Source organism: Rhinatrema bivittatum, chromosome 16 (genome assembly GCF_901001135.1).
Source record: "Rhinatrema bivittatum chromosome 16, aRhiBiv1.1, whole genome shotgun sequence".
NCBI lineage: Eukaryota > Metazoa > Chordata > Amphibia > Gymnophiona > Rhinatrematidae > Rhinatrema > Rhinatrema bivittatum.
The window spans coordinates 68,573,452-68,587,936 of record NC_042630.1 but is presented as its reverse complement, the minus strand read 5'-3'; the positions used below and the strand labels follow the sequence as shown (position 1 = coordinate 68,587,936).

The 14,485-nt window shown below is 45.7% G+C and overlaps 1 protein-coding gene across 1 annotated transcript in view; it reads right to left on the bottom strand.

Annotated features, from left to right (window-relative positions):
* LOC115077813 (zinc finger protein 436-like) overlaps positions 1 to 14,485 on the bottom strand; it is a 186,336-nt gene that overhangs the window by 139,969 nt on the left and 31,882 nt on the right. Inside the window, exon 3 of the mRNA XM_029580099.1 lies at positions 3,385 to 3,496. Within this exon, the coding sequence (XP_029435959.1) occupies positions 3,385 to 3,496 (112 nt within the window). The remainder of the gene's footprint in view (positions 1 to 3,384; positions 3,497 to 14,485) is intronic.

Here is a 14,485-nt window from a genome sequence, read left to right as displayed (position 1 = left end):
AGCATCTAAATCTAGGCACTCAGCCTAAGTCTGTTTTCAAAGGGGCTAATTTAAGCTGTTAACGCCTAACTTTAGGCTCCTAAACCTTTGAAAATTGACCTCATTGCAATCTTTGGCCCCATATCAAGGACTGAGGCTATGGCACATTTTTCTATATACAGTGCTGAGATTGGGAATTAAGAAATACCTTTGTAGCTGTGAATGAAGGTCCCAGGTGCCTCATCTTCAGACCCCCCTCCCCAACATCATTAATGGTGGCAAGAGATGAACCTCAGTTGTGGAGGAAGGCATGCCAGGCATTAATCCACACAATTAATGTAAAAGTCCATACCCGAGTATAAACCGAAGACGACATTATTCTGTCCACGTTCGTTTTCCAGTCAGTCAAATATCAGCATCAGTGCTGTATCTGAGCCTCTAGGCACATTGACGGATGAATCACTTGGGATTGTCTAGAACGCAGCCTATTCAGAGAAAGAAAAAAAAAAAAAAAGCTAATATGATCAGGAGGTGTGTGCAGAGTCTTCTCTACCCCTGTTTCTCAGAAACTAGAGAGCGCCATATCTACTCCTACCTAATATAATGTGCCCTACTAAAATCAATGTCCTGATATTGTGAATGCTTTATACTAATGTATGTCGAGATAACAATGTGATGTCATTTCTTCATTAACCTTACATAACAAACTAGTGCAACCCCTCTTCCCCCTCTTCCGCCCCCCCCCCCCCCCCTGCGTGGGATGCAGCAAATTTAGAAGGTCAAATTTCTCCAGGCAGCTCTCCTTTTTTCCCAGAAGCTTCACAAGAGCCCCTGGAGACACCAAGATTCATCTGGTGGGATTGGGTGGGGGGGGGGGGGTTTAACCTCCTGGGCTCCTGATGCAGTTGTGCATGTAGTCAACATCACACTCATCCCACTCTTCTTGGTCACTGTTCAGTGATATTCTCAGGTGTGCTCTACTGGGGGATTTAGGTAGCAAATAACCATGGAGCCCAAGCATGGTGTTCAAAGAAAAAATTACTTAAAAGTATGAAAATCTAAATCCAGGCCAGTATACAAAAATTTAGAACAGCATCAGAAAAATCATAATCAAAAAAGCAAGTCTCGTTGTCCATGGTAAATCCCCTAATTCTTCTCCCAACTGAAACAATATCCTACTCTAGAACTCCTTCCCCTTGGAGGGAAAGATAACCTCTTTCAAGTTCCAGCATGAAACAAGGGATGAAAAGATGACAATCCACTTCTTCAAAAAATTTTCCAAAACCAGAAAACTACAAAGTCTCTACCAAAAGTCTCAAAAGCTCCATAATCTCCAACCTCTGCTGTTGATGTGTCGCAAAACTGTAAGATCCAGAATCCAGCCCTTCAATGGACCGGGGATTTGCCCTTTTATCAGGAAACTGGTTCAAAATCCAAAACTTTCAGATCTTAAAAATCTCCACTCTCCTTGGGCACCATCTATGTTATGTTATGTTAAGATACGTCTGGTTACGTTATGTTGTCTCAGTTATTTTCCCTACGCGCTCTTCTAAGATGCCTTGTTATGTTACGAATTGTTACGATATGTCAAGTTATATGATACGTTAAATTACAGTTACGATATGTTAAGTTATTCGATATGATAAGTTACAGTTACGATATGTTAAGTTATTCGATATGATAAGCTACAGTTACGATATGTTAAGTTATTCGATATGATAAGCTACAGTTACGATGTTAAGTTTAACTCATCCCATATTTAACTGTCATCACTGTTCTATGTAACGCTCCTAAGCGAATTTTTGTAGTTACATTGTAAACCGGTGTGATTTGTATTCTTACAGGAACATCGGTATAGAAAAAATTTATAAATAAATAAATAAATAAATAAATAGATAAATCTACCAGGAAAGCAGACTGGATCAATGCTGTTGGGGAAGGCAATGACCAAGAAGGGGAAAAATTATATTCTTAAGCCATATCCCACAAAAAGATGGGGATATAACAGGAAGAAGATTCCCCAAAGATGAAAATCCTTTGATGAATCCAGGGCAAAATATCAGTGGCAGGCAAAGTCTGGTCACATTAGATTATGCTATCTTTTATTGGATGAATTTAGAAATTATGAAAGATGGTGCTATGAATCCCTTTTGCAGATCCTAGCATAGGCATCAGATCTGTGGGTGCTTGAAAACCTCCAATATTGTTTCTAGCACTCCAATGAATCAGGAGTTGCGGTTCTATGCTGCAGGGTCATGGAGAAGAGCAGGAAGGAAGTGCTTCTGTATTCCTGCTACTCCTCCCATCTCCCCTGCAGCTTATTGGCTAGCAGTGAAATGTCTGACCAATGGGTTGCAGGGGAAACAGAGAGCAGCAGCAGTGTAGAACAGTCAGGCTTCCTGTAGAGATGAGGAGGGCTGCTGATAGAGGAATAGAGGAGCTATAATGGGGCTCAGAAAGGGGCTTACAGATCTGTTGGGAGATGGGGAGAAGAGGAACTGAAAGGGGTGATAGTGTAGCTGTGGGAGAGAGAGAGTGTAGATAAAGGCTGTGAGAGTGAGAGGGGCTAGGAAAGTAACAGAGAGGGCAGAGAAGGGTTAAGAAGATACAAACTGGCAGAGAGGTTTTTAGGCTGTGAAATGAGGAGCTAGCATGAAAGGTTATTTATTTATTTCTTATTTATTGTATGTATATTCCACCTTTCAGGATCTTCAAAGTAGACTGCAGAAGGGAACAAGAGGGAGAGAGAGGGAAAGAGGCCTGGGAAAGGGACTGTGCAGGACAGAGAGGAGGTGACTGATAGGGGAGGTAAATCAAAAGAAGGGATCATGGAAAAGGGAAGAGGCCTGAAGTAGTGAGAAGAGGAGTGGAAGTGGCAGAGAGGTGAGACTAAGGAAGAGGTGAAAGAAAATAAGGAGCTGTAAAGACAGCTGGTGGAAATAAATAAATATGCACATAGAATTAAAATAACAGAAATGATAAATAAATGAGGATGACCAGAAAAAAAATGAGGCCGAGAGAAAAATAAGAGAAAACCAAGGGTAAGCAGACAGAAGATAAATTTAAACTGCAAACAGATGCCCGAGGGTTAAACAGGTGATCAGAGAGGGCAAGGAAATAGCAGAAAAACTACATGAATTCTTTGGTGCAGATAGGACTCCAACATACTGAGAAGTATGCTGAGTCATACCTATACCAGAAACATTTTTTTTGATGTTGATGACTTTGAGCAACTAAACAAAATCACTGTGAAACTGGAGGATATAATAAATGAAACTGACAGACTAAACAACAAATCTCTGGAACCAGATGGTAGTCACCCCAGAGTTTTGAAGGAACTAAAAAATGAAATTGCACACCTCTTTCTGATGATTTGCAAGCTATCATTTAAAACAGACATAGTACCTGAAGACTGGAGGATGGCCAATGTGATGCCAATTTATAACAGAGGCTCCAGGGGTGATCCAGGAAACTATGGATCCTGACATCGATGTAAGGCAAAATGGTAGACGCTATCCTGAAAAACAAATTATTGAATACATAAACAGACATGGATTAATGAGGGTGAGCCAACATGCCTTACTAATTTTCTAGATTTTTTTGAAGGTATAATTAAGCATGCAGATAAAGGTAAGCCAGCTGATATAATGTATTCGGATTTTCAGAAGACATTTGACAAAATCCCTGTATTAGTGTGCAGCGATAGCGGATATGAGGAATCAGATAGGCCCCATGTATGTGTGAAAGTATGATCAGAGGTTAGCACAAGATGTAACAGTAAAAGTATGTTCTTAAAATGGTGAACGAGGCAGCATGTAGCTTGCTGGAAAGGATAAGTGACTCAGACCTACAGCACTACTTAAAGAAAGTACAGGCTTGTGGGCTGTAGGTAGTCTCCCTGCTCTTCTCCTCACTCCTCCTTTGCTAGAAGCAGCTGGAACACCTAACCATCTACACAGCCCTCCCTTTTTCTCTAACTTGAATTCTGCAAGCTTGAAGGTCACTAGCAGATAGATACTGATCACAAAATAAGATATAACTTAATTAAAAGTATAAGGCCAATCTTACTGTAAGCTAGCTAGCAGATTAAATCTTGACCTTGAAGTACAATAGAAGCTAAAGTTGAAACACTTGGCACTGCTCAGGATTAGTATAAACTGGACATAAGTTTTATAGACTTTATGGATACACTTTTAGCTTTTGGAGCATACACATTCTTTTGACAGTAGTGATTACCTGAGACATGACAATAGTGCTACTTATGCTGATTTCTAGTTATTATTTTTGGGTGTTTTATAGAATATGTTAAATTTAGAGAAAATGCAAGAACTAGAGATCATACACATGTGCCAGAGAATGTCTGTACAAGATGGTGATTCAGAGTGGTGCAGAAAACATACACAGTAAGTTTTCCTTATCAGTAGTTTGGCAATATTTCAGGAAGGTTAGACAAAGAGATCCCTTCTGAGCAAGTGTAGTCCAAAAGGTATATAATCCCAGTATACGGTACAACCTACGAATTCCTGCTAAGAGCTACAGATTAGCACAAAAAGCTTCGCAGAGACCCAGAATTCCCTGCTCAGTCCAGCCTTCCAAAAGAGAATTACTTGGTTACCAACGACTGATAAGTTTTGGAAGGCACTTTTTCAGGCCTTTGTATATAATGGAGAAATTACTTACCTGATAATTTAATTTTCCTTAATGTAGACAGATGGACTCGGGACCAATGGGTATAGTGTGCTCCTGATAGCAGTTGGAGACGGAGACAGATTTCAATCTGATGTCAGCACTACATATACCCATGCAGGAAGTTCTGCTCTTCAGTATTCTCGAAAAGCAATTATGGATATATGTGTGTTTGAATAGAAACATAGAAACATAGAAACATAGAAATGACGGCAGAAGAAGACCAAACGGCCCATCCAGTCTGCCCAGCAAGCTTCACACATTTTTTCTCTCATACTTATCTGTTTCTCTTAGCTCTTGGTTCTATTTACCTTCCTCCCCCACCATTGAAATATCTAGCTTGATTAGTTAGGGGTAGTAGGGGTAGTAACCGCCGCAATAAGCAAGCTACACCCATGCTTATTTGTTTTACCCAGACTATGTTATACAGTCCTTATTGGTTGTTTTTCTTCTCCCCTGCTGTTGAAGCAGGGAGCTATGCTGGAAATGCGTGATGTATCAGTCTTCTCCCATGCCGTTGAAGCAGAGAGCCATGCTGGATATGCATCGAAAGTGAAGTATCAGACACATTTGGTTGGGGTAGTAACCGCCGTAACAAGCCAGCTACTCCCCGCTTTGTGAGTGCGAACCCTTTTTTCTTCTCCCCTGTCGTTGAAGCAGAGAACTATGCTGTATATGCATTGAAGGTGAAGTATCAGGCTTATATGGTTTGGGGTAGTAACCGCCGTAACAAGCCAGCTACTCCCCTCTTTGTGAGTGTAAATCCATTTTTCCACATTTCCTCTTGCTGTTGAAGCTTAGAGCGATGTTGGAGTCACAGTAAGCATGTGTATGTTTATTGAATAAGGGTATTGTCTCCAGGCAGTAGCTGTCATTCTGGTGAGTCACCCACTCTTCATTGGCGGCCTCTTGACTTTATGGATCCACAGTGTTTATCCCACGCCCCTTTGAAGTCCTTCACAGTTCTGGTCTTCACCACATCCTCCGGAAGGGCATTCCAGGCGTCCACCACCCTCTCTGTGAAGAAATACTTCCTGACATTGGTTCTGAATCTTCCTCCCTGGAGCTTCAAATCGTGACCCCTGGTTCTGCTGATTTTTTTCCTACGGAACAGGTTTGTCGTTGTCTTTGGATCATTAAAACCTTTCAAGTATCTGAAAGTCTGTATCATATCACCTCTGCTCCTCCTTTCCTCCAGGGTGTACATATTTAGATTCTTCAATCTCTCCTCATACGTCATGCGATGAAGATCCTCCACCTTCCTGGTCGCCCTTCTCTGTACCGCTTCCATCTTGTCTTTGTCTTTTTGTAGATACGGTCTCCAGAACTGAACACAGTACTCCAGGTGAGGCCTCACCAAGGACCTGTACAAGGGAATAATCACTTCCCTTTTCTTACTCGATATTCCTCTCTCTATGCAGCCCAGCATTCTTCTGGCTTTTGCTATCGCCTTGTCGCATTGTTTCGCAGACTTCATATCATTAGACACTATCACCCCAAGGTCCCTCTCCTGCTTGATTAACTTGATTAACTTGGTTAACTTGAACTGGTTGACATGAATTATAGCTGGAGACCACCAGTGCACTCAACCGAGAAACGCCGACACCTGGTAACTATGGGTGTCTTCGCTAGGGATAAAGCGTGTCTTCCCCGTGCTTGTCTTGCTCTCAGTGATTGTCACCCGAGGTTTCCGTATTTTGAGGCAGCTTTGGGTGGGATACTGAGTCCATCTGTCTACACTAAGGAAAACTAAATTATCAGGTAAGTAATTTCTCCATTTCCTAGTGTGTAGCAGATGGACTCAGGACCAATGGAATGTACAAAAGCTACTCCTGAACCAGGTGGGAGGTTGCCCGTGGCCCACTTAGTACTGCCCTTGTGAATGCAGTGTCCTCCTGGGCCTGAACATCCAGGCGATAGAACCTAGAGAAGGTGTAAATGGAGGACCATGTCGCTGCCCAACAGATCTCGGCGGGTGACAGAATCTTTGTTTCTGCCCAGGACACTGCCTGGGCTCTGGTGGAATGGACCTTGACTTGTAGAGGTGGAGGCTTCCCTGCCTCTATGGAGGCCGCCTTGATTACTTCTTTGATCCAGTGGATTATGGTTGCCCGCGAGGCCGCTTCCCCTTGTTTCTTCCCGCTGTGAAGGACGAATAGGTGGTCCAGCTTTCGTACAGATTCCGACCTTTCCAGGTATCGGACTAGGAGTCTGCCGACGTTAAGATGGCGAAGAAGGCAAGAGTCTTCAGAGTCCTTTTGCTTGTCTGGAGATGGCAGAGAGATGGTTTGGTTTAGTTGGAAATGAGAAACCACCTTTGGAAGGAAGGAAGGGACAGTGCGCGTAGCTGTATGGATCCTGGTGTGAATCTGAGGAATGGTTCCCGACAGGATAGTGCTTGAAGTTCGGAGATGCAACAGGCTGAACATATTGCCACTAGGAACGCATTCTTCAAGGTTAGAAGCCGTAGAGACAGCCTGTGGGTAGGTCTGAAGGAAGCTCCCACTAGGAAGTCTAGTACTAGATTGAGATTCCATAGAGGTACTGGCCACTTTAGTGGTGGTCGGATTTGATTGACACCTCTCAGAAAGCGGGAGTCATATGGATGTGAAGATAGACTGATGCCGTCCCCTTTGGCTCTGAAGCAAGACAACGCGGCAACCTGATCCTTGATAGAGTTGAGAGACAACCCTTTCTGTAAGCCGTCCTGCAGAAATTCCAGGATCGTGGGGATTTTGATTGTCCACGGAAGTATGTCGCGGTCTTCACACCAGGCTTCGAATATTCTCCATATTCATATGTAGTTTAGAGACGTGGAGAACTTGCATGCTCGAAGCAAGGTGTCAATCACTGCCCCTGAGTATCCGCTCTTCTTCAGGCGCGTCCTCTCAATGGCCAGACCATAAGAGAGAATCGAGTTGGGTCTTTGTGGAGGATCGGCCCTTGCTGGAGCAGATCCCTGTGTGGAGGTAGAGATGGGGTCTCCCCTCCAGAAGTCTTCGCATGTCTGCGTACCACGGACTTCTTGGCCAGTCCAGGGCCACTAGAAGTACTAGCCCCCTGTGGTGTTCTATCTTGCGGATGAGCCCGCCCAGTAGTGGCCATGGAGGAAAGGCATACAGCAGGTCTTCTTGTGGCCAGGTGTGGACGAGGACATCGATCCCCTGGGATTGTGGGTCTAGTCTGCGGTGAAGAAGTTGGGAACTTGGGCGTTGTACTGGGTTGCCAGAAAATCCATGGCTGGAGTTCCCCAGCAGTTTATTATCAACTGGAAGGCTGTGGTCGACAGCATTCATTCACCTGGGTTTGGACTTTCTCTGTTGAGGTAATCCGCAGTGACGTTGTCTTTTCCCACGATGTGGGCGACCAAAATCCCTTGCAGGTTTGCTTCCACCCACACCATTAGGGGGTCTATTTCTAGGGACACCTATTGGGTTCTGGTTCCTCCCTGGCGGTTGATGTAGGCCACTGTTGTGGCGTTGTCCAACACGACTCTGACTGATTCTCCCCGGAGTCTGTGACTGAATAGTAGGCAGGCTAGTCTGACTGCTCGGGCTTCCAGTCGGTTGATGTTCCATCCCGGCTCTTCCTTGTCCCATTGCCCCATGGCCGTCAGTTCCTGGCAGTGGGCTCCCCACCCTTGTTGACTTGCATCCGTGGTGAGCAAGACCCATGTCGGTGGGGATAACCTTACTCCCTTGCTCAGATGGTCTTCTTGTAGTCACCATAGCAGCTGGATCCGTACATCTGTCGGTAACTGGAGGCAAACGATGTAGTCCTGGGACATCGGGTTCCATTGTGACAGTAGGGAACGTTGTAGTGGTCGCATGTGGGCCCTCACCCATGGGACGACTTCTAGGGTCGATGTCATGAGGCCGAGGACTTGGAGGTAGTCCCATACCGTGCTGCGAGCACCATTCACAGTTTTATCAACTGGTCCATCAATTTCCTTCTCCTTGTAAGGGGAAGGACAGCCTTGTCTTGTTGGGTATTGAACCAGACTCCCAGGTATTCTAGCGATTGGGAGGGCTGCAGGCAGCTCTTGTTTGTCTTGACGACTCACCCAAGATTCTGTAGTAGATTCTTGACTTTCCTCTGGAGATTTTGCTCTGATCAACCAATCATCCAGGTACGGGTGTATGAGGATTCCTTCTTTCCTCAGTATCGCTGCCACTACAACCATGATTTTGGTGAACGTCTGAGGGGCAATAGCTAGTCCGAAGGGTAGTGCCCGGAACTGGTAGTGGTGGTCCATGATCGCGAAGTGTAGAAAGTGCTGGTGGTCGTGATGGACCGGGATGTGCAGATAGGCTTCTGACAGGTCCAGGGAGGTCAGTAATTCTCCAGGCTGTACTACTCTTATGACCGAGAGTAGAGTTTCCATGCAGACGTGTGGTACCCTCAGGTAGCGGTTGACAGACTTGAGGTCCAGGATGGGCCGGAACGTTCGCTCTTTCTTGGGGACGATAAAATAAGAACATAAGAACATAAGAAATTGCCATACTGGGTCAGACCAAGGGTCCATCAAGCCCAGCATCCTGTTTCCAACAGTGGCCAATCCAGGCCATAAGAACCTGGCAAGTACCCAAAAACTAAGTCTATTCCATGTAACCACTGCTAATGGCAGTGGCTATTCTCTAAGTGAACTTAATAACAGGTAATGGACTTCTCCTCCAATAACTTATCCAATCCTTTTTTAAACACAGCTATACTAACTGCACGAACCACATTCTCTGGCAACAAATTCCAGAATTTAATTGTGCGTTGAGTAAAAAAGAACTTTCTCCGATTAGTTTTAAATGTGCCCCATGCTAACTTCATGGAGTGCCCCCTAGTCTTTCTACTATCCGAAAGAGTAAATAACCGATTCACATCTACCCGTTCTAGACCTCTCATGATTTTAAACACCTCTATCATATCCCCCCTCAGTCATCTCTTCTCCAAGCTGAAAAGTCCTAACCTCTTTAGTCTTTCCTCATAGGGGAGTTGTTCCATTCCCCTTATCATTTTGGTAGCCCTTCTCTGTACCTTCTCCATCGCAATTATATCTTTTTTGAGATGCGGCGACCAGAATCGTACACAGTATTCAAGGTGCGGTCTCACCATGGAGCGATACAGAGGCATTATGTCATTTTCCGTTTTATTCATCATTCCTTTTCTAATAATTCCCAACATTCTGTTTGCTTTTTTGACTGCCGCAGCACCTGCACCGACGATTTCAATGTGTTATCCACTATGACACCTAGATCTCTTTCTTGGGATGTAGCACCTAATATGGAACCCAACATTATGTAATTATAGCATGGGTTATTTTTCCCTATATGCATCACCTTGCACTTATCCACATTAAATTTCATCTGCCATTTGGATGCCCAATTTTCCAGTCTCACAAGGTCTTCCTGCAATTTATCACAATCTGTTTGTGATTTAACTACTCTGAACAATTTTGTGTCATCTGCAAATTTGATTATCTCACTCGTCGTATTTCTTTCCAGATCATTTATAAATATATTGAACAGTAAGGGTCCCAATACAGATCCCTGAGGCACTCCACTGTCCACTCCCTTCCACTGAGAAAATTGCCCTTTTAATCCTACTCTCTGTTTCCTGTCTTTTAGCCAGTTTGCAATCCATGAAAGGACATCGCCACCTATCCCATGACTTTTTACTTTTCCTAGAAGCCTCTCATGAGGAACTTTGTCAAACGCCTTCTGAAAATCCAAGTATACTATATCTACCGGTTCACCTTTATCCACATGTTTATTAACTCCTTCAAAAAATAGATGGAATAGTGCTCAGTATTTTGTTGGTGTGTGGGCACAGGTGTTATTGCTTTTAGGGTGAGTAATTTTGTCAGTGTGGTTTCCACTGCTGCGCTCTTGGAGGGGGAGTGGCAAAGGGATTTCACAAATTTGTCTGGAGGGAAGCTGTGGAAGTCCAGATAGTATCCCTCTCGAATGATGGTTAGGACCCACTTGTCCGACATTATTTCAACCCATCTTTGGTAGAATAGCGCAAGCCTGCCCCCTATGGCTTCTTCCTGTGGATGGATCTGTTGATTCTCATTGTGGGGTGCGACTGGGGCCTGAACCTGAACCAGCTCCCCTCTTGTTGTGTCTGTTCCAAAAGGACCTGCCCCTGCCTGCGGGGTGAGGTGCTTGGTATGTATTTTTGTACGGTTTAAAACGCTGTGATCCTCTGCCCTTGGGTGTTCGGGGAGAGGGGTGATGGCTTCTTTTGTTCTTGTCCTCCGGTGGTTGAGGTACGGGGATTCACCCCATTTGTCGGCTAACTTCTCCAGTTCGCTTCCGAACAGGAGGGCTCCTTTAAGGGGCATTCTCGTGAGTTTCATCTTGGAAGTCGTGTTGGCTGACCAGCTTCGGAGCCAGAGTTGCCTTCTGGCTGCCACTATGGATGAGACGCCCCTGGCTGAGGTGCGCACCAGGTCGGAAGTCGCGTCCGTGAGGAAGGATATCGCTGGTTCTAATGTTTCGATGGGTGTGGAGGCATTCCTGCAAGTGACAAGCAGGCACGTGTCACCACAGCACAGCAGGCAGCAATCTGCAGTGACATAGCTGCCACATCAAATGACTGTTTAAGGATGGATTCCTGACATCTGTGATGGGCATCCTTGAGTGCCACTCCTCTTTCGACTGGAATGGTAGTGTGCTTTGTGACAGCGCAGACCATGGCATCCACTTTGGGAAACACCAGGAGTTCTTTGGCTGAGGGATCCAGTGGGTATAGGGTTTCTAGGGCCCATCCACCTTTGAAACTGGCCTCTGGAGCATTCCATTCCAGGTCGATCAGTTGTTGTACAGCTTGTAGCAACGGGAAATGAAATGAGGCCTGACGGAGCCTGACCAGAAGAGGGTTCGACTTTGGCTCTGCTGTGGCACTAGTGCCTGGGATGTACAGCTACTTCAGGTTCAGAGACACAAGGTTTGGTAGCTTGTCTTTGGAGAAGAAACGCATCATGGTTCGGTATGGTTCCATTCCTGGAGGGATTTCCCCCTCCTCCAGGGAGTCTTGATATTCCTCCGAGGTGTCCGTGTCCCCTAAGGTGAGGATTTTGTCTGGGGGGAACATCTCTGGGAGGCCGAGAGGGGCCTGGTAGGTTTGGGTCCTCAGGTGGAGGCTGTGGCTGTGTCCCCGGTGGCACCGATTGCACCTGGACGAAGGTTTGTAGGCCTTAAAAGAATTCCACCCAGGAAAAGGTTCCTGGGTCCATATTGAACCCAGCGGCGTTCCCCGAGGGCCCCGTCTGAGGAGGGGCCAAGCTGGGGATAGAGAGCGCCGGGTTACTATCGGTGGAGCCGGACCCCTTTAGTGGCGGTGGGGGGGCCTTGTCCTGGTTGCCCCAGGGCCACCTAGCACTGTAGGCACAGGGCAGTATCCTCTTCGTGTTACGCAGCTCTAAGGTGGCAGGCTGGGCAAACATAGAAACATAGAAATGACGGCAGAAGAAGACCAAACGGCCCATCCAGTCTGCCCAGCGAGCTTCACACATTTTTTCTCATACTTATCTGTTTCTCTTAGCTCTTTGGTTCTATTTCCCTTCCACCCCCACCATTAATGTAGAAAGCAGTGATGGAGCTGCATCCAAGTGAAATATCAAGCTGGATTAGTTAGGGGTAGTAGGGGAAGTAACCGCCACAATAAGGGCTTGTGCCTTGGCTTTCTTGGCCGGTGGTGCCATGGTTTGGGTGCGTAGGTTGTTCAGAACTGGTTGGTGCGTTTATATGCGCGCTGGGTGTGTTGAAGATGTGTGTGCAAACTGCAAAGATATGCATGCAGGCCGCTATGCGCGCTCATGGAGGTGCGCCCAGTGCCGTTGAGCGTATCGCTATGCACCCGGCACCCTAGTGCGCGTCGCTGTGCGCACAGCACAGATGCGTGCGCCGCTGTGCATACGGCACAAATGCGCACGCCGCTGTGCGTACAAGTAGGTTATGTGCATGGGTCGCCGCTTTGTGCACGGCTCAGTTAAGTGGACAGTATGGCGATCAAAGAGGGGAAATGGTGCCGATGACCACGCTGGCAAGATGGCGACCCCCCCCCCCCCCCCCCCGGAGGGTCTCCACATGGGAGGACCTTTGTGCCGGATCGGGGTCTAGCCTGGACGGGGCTGATCAACCCGATGGGAAAGACACCGGCTGGCGATCTGTGCAGCTATCCGAGTCTTGGAGACCGAAGACTTTAAGAAACGTTTTCTGCCTTACCTTGTCTCGGCGTTTCCCGGTCTCGTGCCGGGTGGTCCCCGGCTGCGAGGGAGAGGAAAAGTTACCTTCACCGCCGCGCTCGGTATTACACCTGCTGCCTCTAAGTCACTCCCGTTTCTGGGAAGTAAGTCCACACCGGGAACCGGCTACCGGACCGAGGCTTACCTCTGAGGGATCTCGGAAATCACCTCAGGAATTCTCAACCGGGGGGAGGGACCCTTAGGTATCACCGCAGGAGAGCAGGGCTCGTCTGTAGAGGGAAGATTATTTCTTCTTTGTTTTGGAATTTTCTTTCTTCTTTTGGTTTGGATTTTCTAACGCTGTGCAAGCATGTGTAGAGTCCCGAACTGCTATGAAGACGGAGAAATACTGAAGAGCAGAGCTTCCTGCATGGGCACATGTAGTGCTGACATAAGACTGAAATCTGACTCCATCTGCAACTGCTATCACGAGCACACTATACCCATTGGACCTGAGTCCATCTGCTACACGCTAGGAAATTATTTCCTAGCAGTTGGGGAAGATATCTACTCTTGCCTACTGTGCTGATATACTGTATATATTCTATTTTTAATAATTTGTTCCCAAACATTCTCATAAGCATTTGGTTTTGTACTTTTATTATACAGAAAATATAGCTTTTCATTGTTTCACATAAGACATAGTCAGTGTTGTTATTTTCTTAGTTTGTCTGTGTGATCCAGACAAATACCTTATTCCAGAACCTACTACAGACCCTCATGAGAAACTCCTCAGGAAATTGGGAAGTCATGGGATAGGAAGCAGTGTCCTGTTGTGGACTGGTAACCGGATAAAAGATAGGAAACAAAGGGCAGGACTAAATGGTTAATTTTCCAAATGGAGAAAGGTCATTTGTGCAGTGCTGCAGGGTCGGTACTGGGATCTGAACTATTTAGCATATTCATGAATGATCTCAAATGGAGAAATTACTTACCTGATAATTTCGTTTTCCTTAGTGCAGACAGATGGTCTCAGGTATAGTGTACTCCCGATAGCAGTTGGAGACAGATCAGATTTCAATCTGACGTCAGCCCTAGTACATATACCCCTGCAGGAAGTACAGCTCTTCAGTATTCTCCTCGAAAAGCATTGTGGATATATGTATGACTGAATAATTTGAATAACTTGATTAACTTTATAAAACTTGGATAACTTTATTAATTTGAACCGGATGAATTGGTTATTTATTTATTTATTTAACAGTTTTTTTTATACCGACCTTCATAGTAAATAACCATATCGGATCGGTTTACATTTAACAAGGGTATAACTGGAGTAACAATACAAGTAAATGAAGGTTACAAGGTTATAGCTGGAGCCCACCAGTGCCCTCAACCAAGAAACGTCGACACACGGTAGGTTGGGTGTCCTAGCTGAAGGAAAGCACGGCTTACCCGTGAATCACCCGAGAGGTCCATGAGTAACGGCAGCCGTGGGTGGGATGCTGAGTCCATCTGTCTAAACTAAGGAAAACTAAATTATCAGGTAAGTAATTTCTCCATTTCCTAGCGTGTAGCAGATGGACTCAGGACCAATGGAATGTATAATAGCTACTCCCAAACCGGGTAGGAGGCTGC